The 26325-nt window shown below is 41.1% G+C and overlaps 1 protein-coding gene across 1 annotated transcript; it reads right to left on the bottom strand.

Annotated features, from left to right (window-relative positions):
* Positions 1-502: 502 nt before the first annotated feature.
* On the bottom strand, positions 503-25381 carry LOC127377423 (inactive dipeptidyl peptidase 10). Its single transcript, XM_051425286.1, is given in 26 exon segments — positions 503-2109; positions 2208-2280; positions 3492-3550; positions 3659-3758; positions 3848-3902; positions 4004-4198; positions 4342-4408; positions 4827-4925; positions 5265-5312; positions 5421-5539; positions 6667-6714; positions 7553-7644; positions 8432-8536; positions 8621-8662; positions 9070-9193; positions 9369-9466; positions 10293-10313; positions 10315-10448; positions 10598-10718; positions 11243-11324; positions 11899-11951; positions 15854-15925; positions 17970-18064; positions 18260-18355; positions 19334-19448; positions 25220-25381. Coding segments are annotated over 26 exon segments (2370 nt in total). The 5' UTR covers positions 25259-25381; the 3' UTR covers positions 503-1891.
* Positions 25382-26325: the final 944 nt, after the last annotated feature.

The following is a 26325-nucleotide window of genomic DNA, read 5'->3' as shown; positions in this document are numbered from 1 at the left end:
TGTCTTTAGAGTGACATTTTTGGCATTCAGTATCAGCATATGTTACTTACAATCAATCAGTGTTGGCAGGGACTATAAATGGATCTCTTCAAGACCTGATTTGAACCTATTAGTGGACATGATCTTTGCAGCCATTTACAGCTGTAATAGCGGACAATAATTGCTGCCAGTGTCACGCCAGGACTTCTGCTCAGATCAAAGTCAGTGTTTACCAAATGTTAGCACATGATTGGTAATTTTATTTCTTCACAATCATCCCTCCAGATAGCTGTTAGACTACAGCCCTGATGACTATTGAAGGAACCAAAGTACATTTTTGCTGTAAAACAAGAAGATCAAACTTTATTGTCCAGGATTGTTGGAAAAAAATAGTAGCCTGTTGTTTAGACTCAAGGGCATTTGTTTTTTTTAACCAACTGCATGCAGTTTACCAGTATGGTTTCGTTGATGGTCAAGCCCACTGTTCTCTACCTCTGTGGACTGTAATATAATGGCTCAACAGTTTGTCCAAAGAAATAATTTAATTCTGCAATACACAAGAAATGATTAAAATGCCGAGATGTATCAAAACAGAAACATACTGTACTTTCAAATACAGTACATAGATAGACCTACATATACGTTCTTGCAATCATTCTTGAATTAGAGCTTGTGGTGTAAATAGTCTCAGTTGCATACTCATTCTTGATCACATAATGCAAAGTAATGCTAATAAAACCAGTGGATAAAGTCCACAAAATGTGTTTGGCACATTCAGAATGATCCATATGTTTCATTACACTTTATGTAAGCCAGGAACACACTATACAAAAGACCTAAAATAACTCTTTACAATGACATCTTAAATACTGTGGAGAGTTTTGCCAGGACAGAGCCAGTAGGACCAGTTGGCGTTATCTTAAGCTACATTCACACTACTGGCACACACAACCAAAATCTGATTTATTTATTTTATGCTCATATATGACTTAGATCTGTTTTTTCATGACAGTGTAAACGGCACAAATCACATGCAATCTGATCTTTTCAATACTGATTTGGGCCACTTTCATATGTGGTCCAAATCAAATATAAGTCCAATTTTTTTTTTGCAATGCGACCTCAGTGTGAACGGTCAATTCATTTGACTTTTACGTCCCTCTGGATCTATGTTCCTCATGTGGGACACTTCAGGACTGTGACCTGTTCACACTGGAATCTGATATGGGCCACATTTAAAAAATAATGTGAACAGTTAAAAAAACTAAAAGAAAATCTGAACTGAGCACTTAGGCTTACAGTGTGAACGTAGCCTTAGAGTTTAGAATTAAAATATCTTGTATTGCTGTCCCAATTGTTTGAATTTGTATGACTGGAATCTACATTAATCTGAATGAGATCCTGTAGTCTTAGCTGGTTTATTTAGAGCTCTGTATAGAAAACCAGCAGTCATTAGTCTTCTCATAGCATTAATTAGGATTTTTAAAAAAGTCCTCCTAGTGTGTTCCCGGCTGTTGGCAGATTTTGCATTTTTAACCCTGTTGGGTGAGATTTAGACCAGCAAAACACAGAAGATGCAATGTAAACTAATCCACATCATGCAGCCATTACGACATGCATGTTTTAAAATCTTTGTAAACTTTTGGCAGAATCAGTAGCCTTCTAGTCCACATCATCTCAAGTGAATTCTGTAAACAAAGAGGGCCTCAAACATACAGTATAAGAGCAGAAATAATTGTGTGCAACAAGGTATAAGAGTACGTCAATTTTTCCAGAAGTTGTAGGAGGTGATCTGATGTGCTTGGTCCCCACTCCTGTGTTCTTGTGCCTGGTAATCCGACCCAAGGTAATGCATAAGATGGCATACAGTCCTAAGAGAGTCCTTTTTAGAAGAAGGGCAGGTGCTCTGGGCTCAGTTGTCTTCTTCCTCATCGTCCTCTACGGGATCTAGGAGGACGCTGTGCTTCAAGCAGGTTTGGAGGTAGTTCACCACTGTCCGCTGGAAGTGCTGGATGCTGCGCGGCTCTCTCAGGATGTGGCCCTCGTCTGGGTACAGCTGCAGTGAGTAGTTGGCTTCCACCTTCACCAGTCGGTTCAGGAGCTCAGCGCTGTGCTGAAAGTGTACCCTCGCTTTGGTCAAACACAGATATATTGGAATTAGTTTTAGAAATTATTATTAAAAGCAAGCAATTAAAAGCTAAGCAGCATAAAATTGAACAAAATCTCACCATCTGCAGTTCCATGCAGAATAAGGAAGTTCTCATCTTTCAGCTTGTTAACCTCCTCCAGCAAAGAGGCAGTCTGAAAAGATATACCATCACAGTGTGAGTACTTTATTAGGCACAACTACCTAGCTGAAACTAACGCAGCCTGACACAACAGCCCTGTAATAAATTCCACCTTCATGAAAATGTAATTGTTCAGTTTTTGTTTAAACTGTTTTAGAGAGGTGTTGATTAAACTCTATGGTCGTCTTGGAGGCTGTCGATTGTGGTGCAGTTGAAGTGTATTGCATTATACATAGAGGTGTTTCTGCTCTCAGTAATATAAATGGGGTGGACAAAATATCAGAAACATTTCTCAGTATAACAAAATATAATTCAGTTGTAAGTTTAATCAGCACCTCTCTAAAACAGTTTCAACAAAACCTGCACTTTATAACCATCATGGAGACTGGATTTATTGGAGGATTGTTGTATTAGACTGCACAAGTTTGGGGTAAGAAAGTTGCAGCTGAGTGTATATCCACAACAAAGTACACATATTCTTTACTCAAGCAGAAGTACAAATACTTCTGTAAAAAAAGACTAAAGTCAAAGTAGAAGTATTGACTTAACTTCTTTACTCAAGTAAAAGTGAAAAAGTACAGACTCTGAAATGTACACAAAAGTATAAGAGTAAAAAGTCCTCTCGTGGTTTCTCTGAAGGACATTTCTACCACCCGTTTCTGTGCAAAGCTAACTGAAAAGACAAATAGGGTCGAGTCTCTTCTCTTTTGTTTTACTACACAGCATTTGCAGTCAGGGTCTGGAGGCTCTAGAACAATCTGCCCGAGGAATTCGGAAGTATCTTTTTTACTTAAACCTAAATGTTTTTTCTTGTTTATTTGTTTTTTGTTTTAAATTGATGATTTAATAACTTGGGTTGAATTGTATTTTATTTTTTGTGAAGCACTTTATAATGTTGTTTTTAAAAGTTTTCTATAAATAAAGAACATTATTAGATTATTACTACGTTGTTTCTGGCTTTGTCATCATGTTACGTCATGTGTGATAGAAGCGTGTTGGGCAGGCGTACAATGACCAAAATAATAATAATAATAATGCTAATAAAAACCTTAAGTAACAAGCCTGTTTTGAAAATGTAGGGAGTAGAAAGTACACATATTTGTGTAGAAATGTAGGGGGTAAAAGTGAAAAGTAAAGTACAATAATAAAGTATTTGTACTTTGTTACTTCCCAAATCTGCATGTCAAAACCAAGTATTTACACCTAATAGCTTTAGAGCCCCACCGAGTATGCATGCTCCTCCTTTGCTGGAAGGCCAAGATACCTCTCTGAGAATGCAGCACCTGAAAAAAGAAGAATAACTTTTACTCTGATACGTGAACTGTGTCTCTATTTCATCACTATCTCCATGGCCTCAATGTTTGAATAATTAATGACATGTCTCAACTCACTATAAAGCCTGAAGTCAGTTATCGGTGCCACGACGGCTGTGCATTGAAAGAGCTTATCAGTGGCAGCTAACATCTTGAGAGTTAAATAACCACCAAATGCCTGTGGGGAGAAGCAGAAAAGTGCTAACAATCAAACCAATGGGGCTTCAGTTGTAGTACTGAGTTTCCAAATTTAAATGATGCTGTAACCTTGCCATAGAGGACCATCCGTCGATCGTCAATGTAAGGCAGTTGCATCAACAACCTGCGGAAATATCATAAAAATCCTGCTAGTTTACCAATTCACAGGCATTATTCTTACAGGGTCAGTTATATAGCCTTATGTAGTTGCATAACTGTACTGACTCTACAACTCCCAAGTAATCTTTGACTCTGAGTGAGCCAAGCTTGCGTGGATCTACAGCTGTGGTCTTCTGTCCACGACCAACCCCACTCCTGCCGTCCACCCAGGCCAAGGCCACATTGTGTGTGCCGGAGAGGACCTGAGGCCAGTCCAGGGCAAATTCCTCTGTCACTGACTGACTGCCAGGAACGCCATCTCTAAAGGGACAAGAGGAACAGGATCAGCTAGAACGGTGACAGTAGTAGGGCGTGGAAGATAGGGGAAAAGGCTTCGGGGTCATAGGTTGCCAAACAGGTGACATTAAATAGCTCTTAGCTATTGTTTAGCTTGTGATGCTTACACAATGATGAGGAGGGGGTGCAGGTTGGCCTCGTAACCCTGAGGTAGAGATAGTTTCAGGTGTAGATCTAAAGAAAGCAAATAGGGGTTGAAGAAGGTCAGCTGTCCATAGACATGTTGGGACTACTACTCCCTACTCCTACTACTAACATGAAATACATCAGAACCTCATGCAAGAATGGATCTTAAATATAAACAAAGCATGAACAAACGTGCACAACCAGTCTGAAAGAATACTTGGTGCTGGTCCTTGGGGGCAGGCATGACTCACACTAATTACCTAATCAGCAAATAGAAGAAATTACTGCTTTGGTTGGTGCTTAACTATATTTGTCCCCTTCAGTGTAGCCGGACCTCCATTCTCACTGCTTAATATAGTCTGACTGCTTGAGAGAAACACTGAAGGTGATCTGTAAGTGCTTTGTGACTCTATTTGTCTGGCCAGCATCCTTAATGTCAAACCATAAAATGCTTTCTTTGTTCTACCATGGTTGTCTGCTGGTATCGTCCTGAACACGGCCTCAGGGAGGCTCTTGTCCTCCAGAGCTTTAGATAGAGGGCTGTTATCCTCCAAGACGACGTATCCTACAGGAGATAAAACGCCAGTGTGACATATTTTTAATCCTTAAATTTGAAGACAGACACAGTAGCCCATCAGCTTTCCTTCATCATCATTGACCATCAGCTCTAACAGAGAGCAACAGACAGAGGGCAGTATTCACAAGCATGAAATTAATGAATCTACATTCTGGTGTGCTTGAAAATACCGCCCTCTGTAGGCAGTCAAAGGGAAACTGCAGACAGACCGTGTGTGCATGTGTGACAGTACATCTGTGTGCGTGTGTGTGTGTGTGTGTGTGTGTGTGTGTGTGTGTGTGTGTGAGTGATTAAACCATTAGTCAGACAAGCAGATGTAAAACTCACTGGAGGGGTCCTTTGTACTGTGAACTGTCACTTTAGGGATCCCTGGGCCTGGGGAATTTTTCAAAAGACAACATTATAAAACTAATTGTCTGAGCAGCGTAAAGCTTTCATATTTGTGTGTGTGTGTGTGGGTGTGTGTGTTAGTGTGTGTGTTACCTAAGCAGTAGAGGGTGAAATGGGTTTGATTGGGGCTGAATTCAGCCTTAAAGAAGCGACATCCATCTATGAGGTTACAGGAGATGCACCGGCGCTGAAACACTCCATCCAGGTCCACACTTGAGGGTTATTGACCAAAGAACAAAAAGACAGTCTTAAGTGGTTTGATTTGCTCCAGGAGAGGGTCAATTGATTTCTAAGATATTAAGGAAAAGTGTCAGTGTCTTGAGACAAACTATTCAGGCAGTTGACTTTTCAGAAACAAATGGGGTTCAATAAGGCTAGACATAAAAGCTATTATACTGATTGCTCTGTTACGTGGTGTCAAGTCTCTGAACGTCTCCTTTGCTCTCCACCGCTTACACATTTCATACAGGTTTAATCACAGACCACATTTAAACAACGTCCCTCCTCCATAATACTGTTCTACCTCCGAAAGCCCAAAGCTATGTAAGCTAATAAAAAGATATGAAACCTAGGAGGTTGATGAGGGAACAGACCAGTGTGTTTATCACAGTGGTGACAATACGTCTCAGTGACTCAGCAGCATAGAGGGCCCACGCTCATTAAGCACATTTTTTATAAATGTGTCAATGCAGCATTTGGCCTCAAGCATTTACAGCACAGATCCACGTATCAACACATCAGAGTGCAGTTACTCTTCTGAATGCTTTTCTAGCCATGCTAGCGACTTGACTCCATCGATAGAAATGGTGGTTTATGTTGCCCGAGGGATGAATTGTAGTAACTTTTGTGACGTTTTGTCTAGCGCCCACAATAAATAGATATATGCTGATTTAATCGCAAACAATCACACAAACATGACATTATTGTGGCACATGGCGTTGAATAAGTGGTATTAGAAATCAATAAATAGTTTTATTTCCAAATCTTCAGACATTTCCCAAAATACTTGTCTTTTTTTATTGAATTTGAGCCTATCACTTCGTCTAAAATGCGTCCATAATTGATAAATATATTATATGCATTCATTTACATATTTAACACCTTATTTTTTTTAATGAATCTGAATTAATGTGTTAAATTTGGCAGAAAAAGGGGGTGGCAGCTGGGGCGACCCATGCCATTCCTCTTGATCCCCCCTGCTGCTTGACTGTAAACTCTAATCTTACATTAATGACAAGACATGCTACATACAAATTATATATATATTATCTGTTTTCTGCATCTGCAATATTCATATTTGGTCAAGGTTAGGCCATATTTAACAGGGAAGCAAGCTTACCTGTAAAGGTGTCTGCTCTGTCTGGATTCTTCTGTGCTCAGGAAATATCTGATGAGGAGAAAAAATAACCACAGACACAGAAAGTTACTCATCACAGCCAATGAACTGCAGATCACCTTTGGGCATTTTCACTTCAACATTATTATTCTGGTTATTTATTATTCATGTCAAGAATCAATCTACACTTATTTACATATTCCTGCAAGTTAACAAAATCCGTGTATCACATTTAATTTGTGAAGCAGCAGTAATGATTTAAAACATCTGAGGAGTGGATGTACATCAAAATATGCTGCCTACTTCTACATCAATGTTAAAAGACTATTGTGAAACAAAAATGAACTGTTTGGAGGCAAAGAGCAGTATAAACCTGTGTGCCTTTGTACCGCAAACCACTGACTACATCTAAAATCGACTTTCCTTGATTCTCTGTGATGCTCAGACCTAAGTCAATCAGGTCGTGAGGGATTTCCGCCCCCAGCAGGATAAAGACAGATTTAAGCAATAATCTGCTCTGGTCAAGTGTAAGCAATCCTTTGTCATCTTCAGTGGCAATGCATTGCCACAAGCATAGTCAGGGTCAAAGCCATATCCTTTTAACCGAGATCAATGCTACATGTTAAAATAGCCCTTTTAGTTATTCTTTAAAACACAGTCTTATGTGTACAATCCAGCCAGAGCCTGACCCAGCGAATGAATTTACTCTCCAGTAGCCGACACATCTAGAATTTACTCTCAGCTTACAACAAGAAATTATTATTTTAATGATGGCCACTATTCTAGTCTACTCCTCTGTCACTTGTAGATTAATAGTAAGAAGCTGCAAGCTGTTAAAATCACTGAAGGGTGATTCAACTCGGCCTCACACAATGTGGGTCTCACATACATTTTTCCTGCCTTCTCCTCGAGGGCGCAGAGCAGGGTGACGTCCCAGCTCCCTGATGTCAAGAAGCGAGGAGGGACAGAGGGGATGGCAGGCTGCGTTAGACAGAGAAACAGGAAAGTAGAAGCAGACACACATACAGAATAAAAATAGGTGCAGCGATACAGCAAGTGTGTGTCAGAGGATGGGGAAAGAATGAAGGTTCATGAAGTTAAACCAAATGAGGCCACTGATGGCTACAGCGAGAGTTCGAAAAAATAATTTTTAAATCATTGTTTATTTTGACATGGGGACTGAAGTTAGGGAGACGCAGGAGCACAAACGTTGTATTTGATCCTAAGTCAGTAATTGTATGCATGAGCCCAAAGGTGTGAGACTAACCAACAACTATAAAACACATGCCCTTTTATTGGCAATTTCCCCTAAATGAAGAAATCGAGCCTCATTTCTTCAACAATTTTAACTTAATTCTTTATTGAGAATTAAGTATAAGAGGCCATTCTCGTCTGTATAGACTACGTTTCTAAAGAAATGTTTTATTTGCCCCACTGAGGATGAATAGCTTGTTAAATTGAAGTGAACTGAAATGAATTCATTGAATAATGTAAAGGGCAAAACACCATTAAAATAATGAAGAGTGAAATGCCTCCTTAGATAAAAGTGTTGTTAAGGTAATTAGGGAGAATACAAATGCGAAAAAACTGCTTCAATAATAAGAGAAGAGCAGGACATTGCAAGCAAATTGGACTTTAAGGTCTGTGACGCTGAAATCTGTAATCAAACTGTTTTATATGACCCTTGCTGAAATGTTAATGGCCAATTTTGTCCGAAACTATTCGAGGATGACACGAGGGAATGAAAGTTAACTGCCCTCAAACTGACCTGGGCTGAAAGACCGACAATGTGGTGAAACTCTCCACGAGCGCCCTGTTTTGCTGGCAGGATTGTATAAAACACAGAGCCGTCTGCTGAGAACAACGGCACATCCTGTTGAAAGAAAAGGCACGGAGTCAAAAGAAAGATGGTAGTGATAAATAGATGTAAACAGGCAGAAACATGAGCGATACATACCTGCCTTTGGTTTTGCATTATGTCCATTGCCATTTTGTGTTTCTGTTGATTTAAAATCACACAATATAAAGAAGTTTATTAGTCACGCCATTTAAAATGCACTTAAATCCACATCTGAAAGCTGATTTAAGTAGCATTGTATAAATAAAGCTTATTATGTGTATTAATTCTTAAATATAGCAATAATAAAATATTGGCAATGCATTACTACAATCTGTGAGGATTCACAGGAAGGGAACATGCAATAAAATACTGCAACACATCACTGAAAATTCTTCTCATGCAGCAAATGACCTTAAATATTAATCCAGCGAGTAGACATTTGAGAGCTTAAGGAAATCAATCCCAACTCCCAACACAGAGTAAAAGAAGCCAAAAATCTATTAAAGCTCTATATTGCAGCCGGGGCCGCTCGGATTACTAATGTGGAACGACTGATGACCACTCACCTCTGAGCATGCCCCTGTGGTGGCCTCGCACACGCAGAGCACTGATTGGTTCTGGGCACGATTCAGCCAACGAACTGCGAGGCGGGTGCTGCTGATCCAAGTCACCATGGAGATGTAGCTGTCTCTAAAGAGGCGATGCAGAAAATGATACACGGAGTTAGGATTGGAAAGTGGTGCAATGGAATGGAAAAGAAAGAAGCAGGGGGAGAGGTGATCCTTGGACGTGTGATCATTTCTGACAGATGGTGTCTAAAGTATTCATGATTTATTCTGTTTTTACATTCACAAAGACGTACTACCTGGCCCTGAGGGAGTCAGGAGGCATCATCTCCAGAGTGTGAGCCGGACCATACAAGTTCACCACAAACAGACTGACTGATGGGATACTTGAGCCAGCCTGTGAGTACGACAAGAAAATAAAAAAAGCTTTAAAAGATTAAATGAACTAAACAGAAATGTTAAAGATCCATTGTGTTATAATACCTATGGAGTATTTGACATACAGATCGAAGTGTAGCGCTCAATTCAGATTTATTTTGTTAGGCTGTTCACATTATTTTTTAAATGTGGACTATATCAGATTCCAGTGTGAACAGGTCCATGTTTCTACAGCAGCCCAGAAGAGACAATCCTAACACTGCTTCTAGATTTCTCACTTGTTTCACTGCCACTGTAGTTTCTCCTTCGCACTTGAAAGGGGAAGGTGAAGCGAGGGAGTTGTAATCTGCAAATACACTGCTAGATGACACTTAATCCAACATAACGATCCTTTAAATGTACATTTTGGCAAATATTTTTTAGCTAAACTAGTGGCAATGTCAAAGTCTGTTGGTCCACAACTTTGGTTCAAACTGTAATGTCTCAACTATTCTTCTTTGAGATTATTATTGACATTCATGGTTCCCAGAGAATGAATCCCAATGACTTTGGTGATCCCCTTATTTTTTCTCTAGCGCCACGATGAGGTTGACTGGTAATTGGATGGATTGCCATGACATTTGGTTCAGACACTCATGTTCCCATCAGGATTAATTGTAATACTTTGGTTTCTGACCAAATACCTGCAAAAGTACAGTCATAAAGTGAAGATGGTAAACATTACACCTGCTAGACGGCAGAAGCATGCTGACATTAGCATTCAGCTCCAAGCACCCCCTGAGCCTGAGTACAGCTTACTGAGCCGCTAGTCTGGCTATAGACTTTTGTTCATATCCATTTTTTACCTTGGGGTAAGGGAAAGAGAACATTGGACGGGTAGAGACCACCTAAGAAGTGAGGTATTTCCATCACAGGTGTGGCAGAGTTGTTGATGGTGAGGTATGCCAGCCGTGCCCCATCCATAGACCACCAGTGGGCAACATATGTCAAGAGCACTTCCTCTGTTTTAAAACACAATGTAAGTTGTTACTGTCAAGCTCAACACATACACTTGTTACTCACGATCATTGGTGTCAACTTGGTTTTACAGATTTGTCCCTCTATGGTCGAAGTGGGAAACATTTCTAGTGGAAGCTGGAATATATTATACCTTCATAAGTCCAGTCCGAGAGCCCGTTCACCACATTCTGCTCCAGGTCAGCGGTTGTGAGACGTAAAGGTTTGCTGGTCACACTCGGCTTGTAGTAGATATCGCCGTCAAACACATAGGCCTGGCATGAGTAGCACAGAGAGACAGTGCCAATCCATTATCAAAGACAGTACAGTTGCAGGCTTCATCGCTGGCTGCCTGAATCGTGCGTCGGACGCCGTCCAAGACTAAATGAATCATCGGCCAGCACACACACACACACACACACACACACACACACACACACAAGTGAGAGCCAATACATCTTTGCTTGCCAGTTAATATGCTGCAGATGAGCACCAACATAGCAGCAAGAGCCAATTACATTACAGGGAAGGTATATGAATTACATTATGAGCGTAAAACAACTCCATTATAGCAACACGGTCACTGCAATAACCTCTAGGCTTCAGTTCATCTCATAATGACAAAGACGTTATTCCACTGACATTATCACTATAAAAACGATGTCAAACGGAGGCTCCATTCATAAATAGACTATCATTATAGACTGTCTAATCTTCGTAGTATATCCTCATATAAATGGGTATAGTTGGTGCAGATCTCAGGTGAAACACTGATCAGGTAAATGAGTGCCTGGCTTACCAGCTGGTTCCCCTGAGGTCCCCAGGAAGCGTAATGTATCACTGCCCTCTCACTCTCTGGAGGGTTAAGCTCCAGCAGATCCCTGGAACACACACAAAAAACGCAAACATAAGCCCTCCGTTATGGACGAGCATCCTGTTGAAAGCCCTCAGAGGTCCATCCATGCCCGGGCCTTGAGCTCTGCTCGAGGAAGAGATGCTGTACTGTGAGGACAAAAGAGCAAGATGCAGAGAAGGAAAACAAAACAGAGAACGGGGTTGGTTCATGCAAGAGTGCAATAATTTCTTTTTCCATATTTCTAGCCGTTTTTTCTTCCTCAGGACAAGCAAACATTTTCCTCCAAGGCATACTCAGGCAAATATCGAATCTGAAGGTCCTCTTGAAATCCTTTTAAGAACCATTCCTCTGAGTTTTCCCACTGATATAATGCTGAATATGAATCTCAGGCAGTGAAATCTGGAGTACAGTACAATGCTCACGTTGCGATATGGAACCTGGAAAGAACACTGACGAATGAATGCATGGCTGACAGAAACATGAGGTTCTGATTCGATGAAACACACTTGGGGGGACGTTTTTCAATCCGCAGGTCTGCTTGCATTGGTAACGCTCATGCCCAGTGCAGCCCATGCATTAGCATTCATGATTCTACCTACCCATTAGCCACAGTGTAGATAGCATAGGAGGCTGTGAAGGACTGAGAGAACACCTGAAAGAGGTAGAGGATATCATGCACACAGGAGTGCCACACACATATTTTAGTGCTCACACATGCTCATACACATGTATAAAGAAAGTTAAATGCAAATGAAACAAAGGTTATGAAGGACACTGCCAAGGCCAACCCTAAAATTAAAGCAATTAGCAACTGGAAGCTCTGTTTGCATTCACTAATTTCATCTGAAATCACTGCAAAGCAGAGCTACAAGTAGCGTATTGCTGTTATCAAAGGGCAGCATAAAAACATTATTCTACAAAATTAGAAAGGGACGTGTTCAAGGAAGCCTAAAATATTGTATTAATAATAGTTTAATGCAATTGAATGTTATTCTCTCGCCTAAAAAAGATGTAGTGGCAAAGTGCTGCACACTGTAAGTATCTGTATGTGAGGTAATTTCACATTGATTTTAATATTGCTTTGATTGATCAGTCATAGCTTAGTATTGTAGATGTAATTTATTAGCACCACTTACAGCCATTTTCTCCATATTACATCATTATTGTATAATATCTGAATAACAGGAATTTTAATTATGGAGACCCTTAAAGGAGAGTAAAAGAGAAGACAAAAGACATTAAATGTGAAAGGAAAGTACAGAAACTAAGACGGACACTCTTATGAAACAGCATCATTACAGCTAATATTCTTCTCACTGAGATCTATTGTGGCTGGCAACTCTGTCACGACCCTGACACAAGCATCAGAAGCTCAATGATTAATTAGATTAACATGCTGAAGAACACTAAGAGACCAGAATCAATGAATGCATGGATGTGTATGTGTTACCCGCGATTGATCACAGCCTTACCTGATGAATTCTAAGTAATATATTGATTTGTACCATTCTTTTTTTTCCTCAAGCAGGCTATTTGCCCTCTGGCCTTTAACAGCCCGAGCCTCCTGGAAAAAACAGTCCCTAACAAAATTAAATGTCACATGCTCTATACAGCACACTTAGCAATGAAATTGGATTTCTCCTCTGTGTTGTTTGTCTGTTGTTTTTTGAAAATTCATGGATGAAGTGACGCAGAGGTAAAGCTGTAAGAATAAAGGAGTGGAAATAAATTCTAAGGTTATCTAAATGAAATTGAAATCTGATTGCGGTGTAAAGTCTGAGCAAGAGTGGCAACAGGGCGAACGGGAAAAAGAGCTGCGTTACAACAGAAAACGACGGCGAGAACAGGAAGGGGCAGGAATGAATTGGTGGAACACTAAAGGAAAAAGTAAGAGAGGGATAGAGAGAAAGAAACAAAGACAGGAAGGGAGGAAAGGATGCAGAGAGGGGAGAGGCAGTGGCTGACAGCCGACGGGAGCTCGACACACAACAAGGACCGTTCTTGTGTTAGAGGGAGTATCACTCTTTGAGACCAAGGGGGGCAGCATTGCCATGAGCACCATGTTCAATCAGCTGTTTATGATTTGTTAAGGAGCCCGGAGATCCTACCCATGATTTAACATTATGAAACCGGTGGCAGAGGCTGTACGTTATTGTGGTCTGTGTGATAAACAGACAGAGACAGTGAGAGCTACTGTCTCCGAGAGGCAGAGTGAATTCTAATGTGGCTGCCAGAACCGTATCATAAATCCTCCAGATCGCTCTGCTCCTCACCCCCTGTTACTTCCCACCCCCTCTCCCCAATCCATGTCCCCAAAGGGGATGGGGGCACAACGCACAGATTAAACATTGAGAAGATGGCGTGGGATAATGGGACAAAGGAAATATATAGAGATTACAACATCCTTTGCATGAACATAGATACTGGGATACAGAGATAATAGCATCCTTCCATCAAAACATTGTTCCTGCATCACAAGCGTTTCTTTGCAGCCCCACAATGCGCTGCCTTTGATACCAGCACCCATCAGCGTTTGCTGCAGAGTGCAGACACGACTCCCTTGGCATGTTATTTGTCCCTAAACTGCTCTGTCTTGGCAGGTACCGGTCCATTTGCCTCTGCTCATCAATCCCAGAGACCTCCATCTCCTCTAGATTATTTCCCCATCACTCTTTGAAAAATATGTAGGTCTTCTCGTTCCTTGCACACAAACCTGTTTAATTCAAACAAGCTTTGAGGAAAGACATTTTCCTCTAGGAGATCTGCTTTCTCTTGTTCCTATGTGGCCAAATCCCTAACTCACTATGTATACTCTCTTATCAAAATCCATTTATTTTCACCCACCAGGCACAAAGCCCTCCCTAAAGCCTCCAGAGCTAATACAAAACCCAGAGAAGCCTTTTAACTTTACCCACAGCCTGCTCATCCATTTCTCTGTACTGCAGCTTTCTTCTTTTAGTATCTCTGTCATTCTTTGATAACCATTCTGATTGATTTCAACTGGGCAGTGTATCTAAGGGCAAATGGTGCATAACCCATCCCGCCCCCCTCCATTGCAAGTGGCTTTCCCCACTGCTCTCTCTGTTTTTTATCTCTCGTTCCCTGCCACTCTCAGCAGCGTGCCGCTCCTCTTCCAAACAGCAAAGCTGGTGCCTGGCACAAACTGCTTCAGTCAGCACAAATCCCCCCCAGAGACAGACAGAAGAAAGTGAGAGAGAGTGAGGAAGATGACGTGGGCGAGAGAAGGAGGGAACTAGAAAGAAGGGGAGAGTGGCGGAATAGCCCCCAGGCACAAAAACATGGCAACCATCCTCACACATACATCACATATCCATTTTTTAATATACAAACGACTTCAGGTGGCGTGCCCACTGTCCCTGATTTCTTCTAGTGTGAATACACACGGAGCATACAGATGAGAATAGACCATTCCTGCTGACATCAAAGGAAGTATGCTAATGACATGGCAGGAATCAACCAAAGCAACCCACAAACTGGGCTAAAGATCTGAGCCCTTTTCTCCACAGAGATATCTGAAAACTGATTGGACGTATGTTAACCGCTCAATAATTCAGTTACAATGGATGCACTGTATTTATGATGAATGCTGTAACACAGCAACAGGCTCATTCCTTCTCAACCCCCTACACACATAGAAAATATGATACGCGGTGATTTAAGCAAGAGTAGATCTCTAAAGGAAACCCAGAGAGATAGAAGAGACTGGGAGTTGAGAGTGCAAGAGAGCAGCAAAATCTGCTTTCAGATGTTTAATAAAAATATGGGGAAAATGTGCTGAGGGCTTTCATTTCCTCCTAATTCTGTTTTCTCCCCTCACCGATTACTTGCACATTACACAACTCGCCTGCCCTTTGAGGAACGACTCAACTGTTTATTAATGATGCGGGTATTTGCAGAGTGAGACGGGCGGCGGCGGGGTGGTGGAGGCACCAAGCTATGTGGTGTTTAAATAAAAGGAGCAAAAGGTCTGTGTTTTGTGTCTACCTCAACACTTATCTGAAACCACCTGCGATTGTGATTCTCGTCGGCTTCTCATTAAAATTCTCCACTGAACTAGCACGGCGATTTCATTACAGCAGTTCCAACTTTCCTCTTCGTCTCCTTGATCTTCCCTTCCCCCCCGCGCTATCCACTTCACACTGATCACTGACTCTAAGCTTTCCTCAATCCCCTGCACCTTCCACCACTAGCCAGTTTAAATATTCAACTCCCCATATGTTATCCCAGTCATTTGGCGGGCCGTGTTGTAGAGCTAAAGACTGCTGCAGTAGCAGAATCAGCACACACACACAAACACACACACCTTCTCCTCAACCTCCTCTCTGTTGTTTCTTTGGAGCTCTTATTAGGATGCATGTCACTGTTGTTTCGCAGACACTAGTGGCCTGCCAGACATGTGGAGGTGTGTGAGCGGTAACAGCTTGTCTTTGATATTCGTGGATAATTTATGGCCCTGGATGTATTCTGGAGCTCAACGCTGCCTTTCTGGAATAAATGAATGCCAAGTCAACTTGGCACTCAAAGAAAACTTACCGGTCGAATGTTATACGCCAAGAGGACAAACCTCTTATCTGCAGACACTTGGAATTTAGTAGTGGTCAGGTCCTGTAGAAAAGAAAAGGAGGAAACATGTCAGGAGCTTCCATCTGTTTCCCTGCAGATAAAATGGGTCAGGGTATGAATGTAACTTCTTTGTTTCTGTTACTGACAAACTGTATAGTCTGACATCTGGAGTTCCTCAAGAGTTAATCCTGGGATCTATTCTCCCTTTACACGACTCCTTTAGGGCACATTATCTCTGCATCTCTTATCACTGCTATGCTGATGAACTGCAGCTTTATGTATTTGTGAAGCCTGGGGAGCCTTCAAATCTGGTTGTTTTATATAATTGTCTTAAATCTGTAATAATTGTTTTATTTGGCCACGTGATGCAGTGGAAACAATCTGAGAACACGGCACTGACATATCATCACATTTAAAAGTTGAACTAGACACTGGGCAAGTCCAATATTCACTCTCTTTTAGCTTGTTTTTGGCCTCTGCCAATTTGACCAACTCCTTAGGGAAATATCTGGCTCTTTTGCTGCTAAATGTTCCATTATGTTCACCAGCTAGTCACAAACTGTGTCTCTGTGCTGAGCAGGTAGTGTACAGTGTGTATTTAGAGCTCTTTAACTGATAACAGCTGCCTGCTGCAGCTGAAAACGATGCTTAGATGAGGGGAGCCAACCAAAACGGTAAAGTTGCGGGCCAGACAGCTAAACAATGAGGTAAAACTCTTCAGTTGAATAGTCCTCTTAGTTTCAATTAAGAAACAGATTACACCCCTTTTTATCTTTCCACCAGCTTGAACAAATCTGCCATTCTTTTGTCTCATTATGTCTCCACTATTGTAATGCATCATATTGTTGTTTAAGCCAAGAAGCTCTAGCATAATTACAAATAATTAAAAATTCTGCTGCATATTTGCAAACTAAAACTCCTTCTCATCTACTGACGAGGCTTTATTTGAATCCACCATACATTAGTGAGCGGCTGATAGGTCCACTAGGACACTCTGGTCATTTAAGACATGTGGTGAAGGAGCTTTTGCTGCCTCTCTCTGGGGATCAGATCAGTATTGTGTATAACAATATTGGCACCATGTTTTCCATTGTTCTATTTGCCAAAAGTGAACATGACTTGCCTACCAAGCAACACATTAAAAATGACGACGTTTGTCCTGGTATGAAAGCAGACCTTGCCTTTTTAGTGACATGTGTTAATCATGTAGTGAAAAGAGCTAAAACTCTGTTCAGTGTTATAAATCTCATCTCAAAACCTGATTATGCTCAAAAGGCATTTTATGAAAGGTTTCTTGCCCCAATTTGTTCCTATTATTCAATGTGTTTTGCTTGTCTTTGATTTAAATATTTCTACAGATGCTTTTTATCATCTTTTTTTGTAACTCTGAATCACTTTGTAACTCTGCTTTTGAGAGAAGAGCTACACACAAAAAAGTTTGACTTACTTAATGTAAATTTTAATCTCAAAAGTTACCATCTCCCCCTAGGGATTCGTACATTAGATAGAATTACAGAAGCCTGTATACAATTTATGATGACAAAATGTCTGATACAAAATGTGAATGTCAGTGTTTGACAATATACTTAGCTAAAATTGTATCAGCAATTCATTTATTCAGGCAAATCCCCATGTGTGTCTTGGTATTCACACAAGAAAATATATTTTTCTAGAATTAGCTACAGCAGCAGAGATAACAAACCATATCACAACGCCAAAGAGAGACTTCTTCTCAACCTGACAACACAACCCCTTCTCTAAGCTCCTCGCTGATGACCCATATAAGTCTGTCAGTGTCGTGCAGAGGCGGTGTTCAAAATGATACCCTTGCTTGGAAAATTCTCTTTGAAGGCACATGTTGAGGGCTCACAGAGCAGCCAGATTGGGGGGAAATGAGCTGATACTGTCATTCTGCCAAATCTTTTTCTGTTCAGCTGTGGGATGTGGAACAGTGGGAATCTACAGCTTCTCTTTCTCAATCTGGAGGCACCCCCTCTCCTTTGGCCAGTCAATTTAACCAGCTGTCTGTGGATATGAGCCAATCAATACTGAAATCTGTCCTCTGTTCTCATAAGCTGTAACTCACCAGGGAGCTGTTGTCCAGGAGAGTCGAGGTGAGGTTGCTGTTGAGGCTGAACGACAGGACATGTCCTTCTCTGGTGCGGAGGGCCACTTCGTTTTCTGGCAGGGTTAAGACAGTTCAGGGAAGAGGATCCTTTGTTATTAGTGACGACTTAAACCCACAGAGGCAGAGACGGTTGCAAGGTCTGCAAACCCTGTGGCTCGATTTCAGGTGAGATCATTAAAGTGATTTTAAACTGCGATGAGCACTTTGTCAGTCAGGGGTAATTTGTGAGTCAGAACAGGGATCCTTACCGTTCAACCATGCCACAGAGGGGTCATGAACTTTAAAGTCTTCACTCTCCAGGTCCTCCATAGTGAGATGGGAACGGAGTAACAAGTGCGATTCATCTTTAGAGGAGAGGAGACAGCGTTAATTAGTTCATCAAAAAGTCTGTCCTGTTTAGAGGAAAGCAGAGTCTGACCTATTTCTGCTTCGGTCTTGGATTCATTATGTGCATTTTGAAAATCGCTGTTGTTTGAAACATTTGCAACCCACATTATGCCTCCCTTTGAAGCAGATGTTCAACTTTTTAGGAAATATTTGGTTTCTGGCAGAGAGTTAAATGATACCACTGGATACCTCTCATATCGGTACATTAAAAGGTACAGCTATAGCAGCACCTCTATAGACTACCAATTACCACATTATATCTTGTTTGTTTAATCTGTAAAACAGAAGTGTAAGAACCACAATTTACTGTTTTACGGGGCATATTAAGGAGAACGGTTACATCTATTTTCCAACTATTTTGATGATTAACCATTTGCCAACCAAGCATGGGGAGAAAACTGCAGAGACAGATAACAGGGAATCTCTTATCACCTTGTTTGCAAGCAGTTTTAGCATGCACTTTTGTGCAGCCACCAGGGCAAAGAAGATTAGCCTGATCATCATGAAAATGGAGAAATATGGCCGGATATATGCTCCCATTAAGCTTTGTGGAAGGAGAAGGCTTCTGTGAGGTGATGCCATTTGTTGGGCCGCCTCCATAAAGTGGTGAATGGCTGTTATTATTTTGTGGTTTTTGTACAGGTAAAACAAAAAAGACATAACGTCTTAATTAGAGAGCTTTAGAGGTGCTGGTAGAAGGATATTACTTTAGGACAGAGCCAGGCTAGTGGGTTCCCCCTGTTTCCAGTCTTTGTGCTAAGCTAAGCTAAACAGTAGCTGGCAGTAGCTTCATATAAACCCTACAGACATCTCAGTTTACTCTACACCACAAAGCGAACAAGCCTTATTTCCAAAATGTCAAACTACTCCTTTAATTCCCCACAACTCCTCTCTCTACTTTGTTGCTTTTTACTCTTCCAAACAGCTCTTCTTACCAGGCGAGAGGAGGATGACGGAGAGAATGACCAGAGACATAACAGCCACAATCACCACCATGGCAATTCCTATGCCCTTCCAGTTCCGCGGGGGACCGTCTGAACTCCCCAGGTCCTGATATGATGAGAACACACACAAACACAATGCTGAATGCGGGCACAGCTAAGGAGAAGGACATTAGTGCTGCCTCATTTCCATAGTCTCACAGAAATTTCTCCCCGACAGGCATATTAGTACAGTGAGCCTCAGAGGAATTGAGACCAGTCTCCTGCATCACACAGACCTAGCTGAATTACACTAATTTTCCAAATGAAAATGGCATGAAATTGTTGCATATAAGAGACTTTAATTCCAGCAGTAGTTTTGGCCCACACCATCATTTTTCTTCACCATCGCCTCATTTCACCTGTTACATGACTGATGAGCCATGTGGTTTGCTAAAGAACAGGGGGGTGGGTGAAGTTACCATGAAATGTGTAGTGCCTGAAATCACAATGTGCCTTTATAGGAAAATGTTACCTACTTCATCTCCTTTGGTGGATCAGGATTTATTCAACAGCCTGTTAACGAGGCAATAAAAATAAGAAGTAGATGGGACTATATAACTATACAGTGAATCATAGAGCAAAACTTCAAGTTTAGCCTCAAGTCCTTGTATACCCTCCGTATGCGATCAGGGGGAACTGATCGAATAGGCCGGCATCAGAATCAGTCACAATTAAACACAATTGTGTGCTGTTCCCAGGCTGCGCTCCACTCCCTCATAATGAGTGGCTGGCACCTCTGGAGCCACATGGCTGCTGGAGTGTGAGAGTTCAATCATAGAGCTGCTATAAAATTCAGCCATCATTATGGCTGACCACCCCTTTGGCTTAACTCTCACTGCCTCGCCTGTCCCCGATCACCTTCTTCTAGGCCAGGGGCAGGCAGGCAGGCGGAAGGAGGGCATCTACGTGGTTCACTGGACGACAGATTGCTGCTCCTCCGTGCTCCCGGGGAGACACCAGCTGTCCCTAAGTCTGTGCTTTTGGCCACACTAGCCTTAAAGCCCCCACCTAGCACTTCCTTTCCACAAACATACAGTTATTTACCTCCCTTGACCATCTGACTTACAGCCCCTGGCTCATGGCGTATTAAAGTGCTGAAAACAGACAATGTACTAACATAACAGGGGTCAAAATGTCTTAAAAACCCAATTTCATAAAATGGAGGAAAAAAAAGAATTCTGTAGGAACTGAAGATTAAAGGTCAATGCAGTTGAACCAGAAGTAGTGGGGTTTCTCGTCAGGATAAAAGTCCTCGATACACATTTATTTTTAACTTCTCTTTTAAGAATTTGTTTCAGAAATGTTCACCCTTTATTGTAAGCAAACAGAGTTACTTTAATCCCGAGATGACCTACACGGTCTGCTCAATCTCCACCGGTTGCCAGCACAGAACTCCTGCCAAGGTCTCATCTTTAATAGATCTCCAGGCTCCTGCAGTATCATAACATGTTCAAATTAAAACCACTACCGGTTGCACCTGCAGGGACAACTTTTAAGTGATGTCTGAGCACGCCAGAGCTGGGTGATTGATGTCCAAAGCTCTGTATCTACTGGCCTTTCTTACACTCTGTTTTATCTCATTCGCCTGCCCTCTCGGCACACAATATCTCAGTGAACCACCATTATCCTTCCATCAGATAAAGAAGCCTACAGTAGTCGATGAAGGCTTTTTTGAGTATACAGTAAATACTGAATAATACTGCATCTTCAGCACTTTCTGTTGGACTGAACTGTTATACATTCGAAAAACTGAGAACTGAATCTCCTTGGCAATACGAACTGGGGGTATGTTGTATAAAAACTATGAATAGCAATGGTTAAGTGTTATGGTTACATATCATAAAACAAATTATAAGGAATTACATAGTGGTTCCAGGATCTCATAGTAGAAAGGAACATTATAAATCAAATTCCTCCACTTGACTGATTCCATCACACTGTGTTTTCATTTCCAAGTCCTCCCTCTAATTACTGTGTGCAACATGAGAGCTGAAACATCCTCTTAATGGAATGCACAGCTCCTCTCATTCCCCTGAGCCCGATATAAGACCGTACTTCCAATTAAGGTCGCATCGTTGTTAAGACAGACCGGGAGAATCCCTCATTTGGGGCGAATAAGTAGTTTTGTCACACTTGCAAATGAGGTACAGATGCGCTAAGCAGAATCCCCAGAGTGAACACCGACAATGCTGCTGGTGCCGACTGGCTGCTGGTCACAATGCATGAGGGAATCTAATGCAGCACAAACTGCTGGCACAGGTGAACCGACAAGGAGATGCGCAGCATGACAGACTTGGCTTATTTCAGTCAGGGACCTTGATGGACAAGCAAATATATCTTGGAGCAGATTTTTCTGCTGAGCCACATCAAAAATGAATCACACATAGACCTTTTCTAAGTGGGCCATCTGTTTTATTCAGCCTGCATGATCCCACGGGAGTTGGAGAAGAGATCCATGAGGTGTCAGTCAAACACCAAAGGGTGAGTGAATGCAAATCAAAGGTCTTTATGTTTATGGATAGCTCTCCTGAAGGAATCCCCTTGAGAGGATTTTTTTTGGCAAACCATGCAGAATTGCATTAGAGGAGAGAGAGAGCTCTTGTGTTTGCCAGTGGAGCTAAGGGAATTTTCACTCAACCAAATGAGAGAATCGATAAGTGTACAGTTGTACAAGGTCCAGAGGGAAAAAATTAATAGTGGGAATACAGCCATAAAGGAGACTTTTAGATAGACGCCCTCCTGTTGATCACTGGTTCTTGCAAAGTATGACACCCCCAACACCTATTCTGACCTTTCTGTCATTTCAACTTAAAAATACTTGGGAACCGTTTATTAAACTGCACACAAACTGACTGCAGCTAACTGGCTCCTTTTTTTCCTCAGAGCACTGTACACACAATCAAACTATTCCCACTGTATTGATTGAGTTTGCACACTAAAAAAGCAAGCCACACCACACAATTATTCACTCTGCAACACAACTAGGTTGAGCAGAATCCAGGCGGTGCTAAGAAATCATAAATTAGGCTCAGGAGACCTCCTTAACTCTATCTTCTCTTTCTTTGAGGCATGGAGAATCTGACAGTAAATTACATGCAGAGGAATGAGGGAACCAATGCAGGCTGTTTTGGGATCGGGTTCTGGATTTTAAACCCCCCTTTAACATCGGGCAATGATGTTTATTACTCACATGACATTGGCTGAGCCATCAATGAAATAACCACCACCATAAAAAGGGTTGAGATCTATTGGCAGACACATACAGCATTCACTATAGCCTATATGCTCCTGATTATAACGATTCACTGTAATGGCTCACAAGGGAAAGCTGTAGATTAGCAAGTAACCCACGTATGTATTACCATGTCAATATCTCTCACTGCCTCTTTTAAAATAAAGGTCATCATCAGAGCAGGCTGTAACTTTAGCGTGTTTGGAATAAATAGTAACCAATGTGCTGTAGTAATGAGATACTACAGCTCAATATTGATTCATATCTTGGCTTTGTCTTTCATCACATCCAGAGGAATTTCTGTGCTCCTACTCACTGCGCCACTGTTTCTCCCTTTGCGTTTCTTATCTTAAAAAAAGCAGTAGGTGGCATAGACACCATATGGGACTAACTGGGCTGATTTTTTTGCCCTCGAGGCTATTGCCAGATAATGCAGCACAAGCCTTTTGCGAAATGAAAGACCTGCCGCTTGAGCCTATACTGCTGCAAGGCTGCCCTACTGTCTTATTCTTTTCATGCTTCCCATCACGCATAAGAAAATTACTGTACAAAAGGGTCCTGTATGAGGGAGCTTTTTCTCAGCGTGTCCAGCCACTCACAGGAACCGAGTTCTTGCCTGAGGAAACAAGCAGCATCAGTAATAAAACACGTGTGGGAGAGCTGTCGGTGACATGATATATAGTTATAGTAAAATATGAGAAAGAATGTGTCATTTTTCACTGGGTTGAGACAGAAATACTCTATCAGTAAATAATATGCTTGTAATATGCTCACGGTATACACAATAAGAATACACTGTGTCATAATGTCACATTATCAGTGTTGATGATAAATGTTAAAAGAATGCCGCCTTTGAAAAAACTAATTAAATCACTTATATTCGACATTAATGCTTGGGATTAACTGAACCAGAACCAAAGCATTATGTTTTTCCGGCATGAAATTGGGATATTGCTTAAGTATTTGGATATGACAAAAAGCAGTATTACAACTCATTTACATCAACTCCTTAATGCTCTTTGCTCCTTCTGTATCATGGTGTGTCTAATATTGTGACACGCAAACATATGAGTCAAGCAGAAACCCACATTATCCCTTAAACCATTGCGTCTTTTCACCAACACGCAAAGGCAAAAATGACAATATATAACACAGGTTTGCCTCATTAATTGCTTTGGTATGTAAAACATATTGATTAAAGACCGTAGGCATGAAACGTTGCGACATTCGGAGGTAATGGATTGTCAATAAACCCTGCTGCTTTGTGTGGCCCTCTCAAGGAGACAACAATGCTGCAAGATTATCACACAGATGCTTCCCACAGGTTCGATCACATTAGTATGTGAGTAAAAGCACTAAAGGTTGGTGTAATGTCAAACATCACTATGCTCATACCACATACCAATTAGATGTAATTTAACTAAATAATTGACCTGCTCCTCTATCTCACAAACACTTTCTCCACCAGGCCAGCTGTGTACTAATGATATCATGATTGAAGCTCTTTTCCACGAAGGGTGACAGTTTGATGAGACCTGTTAATTAGTTGACTTGGCAAGGGTTTAAATTGTTACACTGCACTGTAAAAAAAAACAGATTAACCAGAGGACATTATAATTCCCCCCCCAGACAATGACTGATGCAGCATGAGAAAGTTTTATTCAAAGAAAGAAACAATGCATATTTGTGATTCCGTATATATTAGTCATGTAAATCCCATTGAAATAAAAATGTAAAACCAGTGACATGACTAATCTGATGCAATAATTTATCACCATCATTTATATTACATTAAACCGCTGATAAATTCTACACACTTTAAGATGTTAAAAGCATTAGTGAATCTTTAATTCACGTAGTGTATAATTTATGTAATCTCCATGTAATACATGAAAGTGTTTGCTCATAAGTTGCTTCTGACACATAAACAGAAGCGAACTGTCTTTGAAATGAACCATAAAAAGTCACACTGGAGCTGATGTGCATGTTACAATTGAACGGGAGGGGTGCATAAATACTCATTTACAGAGCATTAAGGGTATTTTAACTAAGTGCAGTGTGTGTGTGAGGAAAAAACAGAAGATGTTTGTTCATAGTCTTTGTTCATTGACAGTATACCAACCCAGCAGAGGGATAATCAATCATACAGTGCAGGCTGCAGGTTTGAGCCCCATTGTCACTGTGCAGGTGCAGGCTGGAAGGGACAGTCTGCTGGGACAAATTCTTACATCTGTAACAGTAGACTGCAGATATTATGCTATAAAAGTCTGCATGGGACAGAAAGACAATAAGAGTGAGGTGCGCTGGACGTCGTGTAACCACACCAGCCTGCACCGCAGTACACAGAGTCAAAGCCTGTTCAGGAGATTGATATTGCAGTCTGAATGGGTGAAATGACTAAAACACTAATCGATAGTCATCATATTGTGGTCATACATGAGGAATCCCCCGCTGCGCTCAGTGAATCTCCCCTAACAGAGCAGAAACACACACCCACACACACACACACACACATACACATACACACACACACACTCAGTGCTCTGAATGTGAAGAAAAACTAAGTATACAGATAAAACAATAAAATAAAAAAACCACACACATACCAGCTCCGTGGTCATGTTTTGTTGAGTTGTGGCAATCATTGTAATCCCCAACAAGCTGTGCTGCTTCTGTAGCCTCAAAACCCGCCGAGCTGCTGCACTGTTGTCTTGCGGAGCTTTTTCTGCATGCACTGCTTCTTGCAAGTTTGTCCTCACAGGGTTGGTGGTCTCTCTCTCTCTCTCTCTCTCTCTCTCTCTCTCTCTCTCCCCCCTCGTTCACCCATTCGCCTATTTCCAATCTGCTTAGAATATTGATTGGCTCAGAAATTAATCATGACAGGAGGTTGGGTGCATAGCTGTACTATCATGCGACTAAAGCTGTTTCAGCATTCCTACAGACTATCAACACGGAGTAATTAATAATGAGCTAAATGTTTTGTGAAAGATTAACAGCCAATTTTCATCCATTAGTTTGTTATATGTGGGTTGAATACTTATAGACTAATTGTCAAATTCCATTCATACATAATAATTATCATCGTGTAGTTATTCCTGTAGCCTATCTAATAATATAAAGATTCATGATTCCTTCAGGAGCAATGCTGAAGTGCCTTAATTTCCTTTCTCTTCTACAGGCTGGAGTTTTTGCTTTTGAGTTTCTTGTTTTCTTTTATATTAATTGTTGCAGAAATGTAATTTTATTCACCTATCATTTTATAATATGGAATATAGAGTACTTGCAACTTTTATAATGTACATTTCTCCAGAACTTTGGTATACCGGTACTCTGTACTAAATGAACTGGTCTGTATGGGTGGACTGACTGCACAAATACAGCAATATGGTGATAATTAAACAAACTGTTTTACTGCTCCTTCAGGGCTACAGATGCAGGGCTCCTTCCCTCCCAGCCACAGCATACTGACACTGTCAGTTAAACTCATGCAGTGACCTAACAGGACCGTGTGTAGTCGTTATTTTTCCACTTACATACTCCAACAATAAAACCCTTTTATTCACTGGTATGGATTTTTATTTTGAAGGTTGTGACCGGAAGTTTTTTTTTTCTTCTTCTTGATTCCTGCTTTTTTCCCCCTCCTTACTTATTTGATAGGTAATCGATAAAATTTTTAAACTGACATTTAACAGTCGTGGCTGTACTCGTTTCT

This window comes from Dicentrarchus labrax, unplaced genomic scaffold, assembly GCF_905237075.1.
Source record: "Dicentrarchus labrax unplaced genomic scaffold, dlabrax2021, whole genome shotgun sequence".
NCBI classification, from domain to species: Eukaryota; Metazoa; Chordata; class Actinopteri; family Moronidae; genus Dicentrarchus; species Dicentrarchus labrax.
The sequence above is the reverse complement of the archived record's forward strand: the minus strand, read 5'-3'. Positions and strand labels throughout refer to the sequence as shown.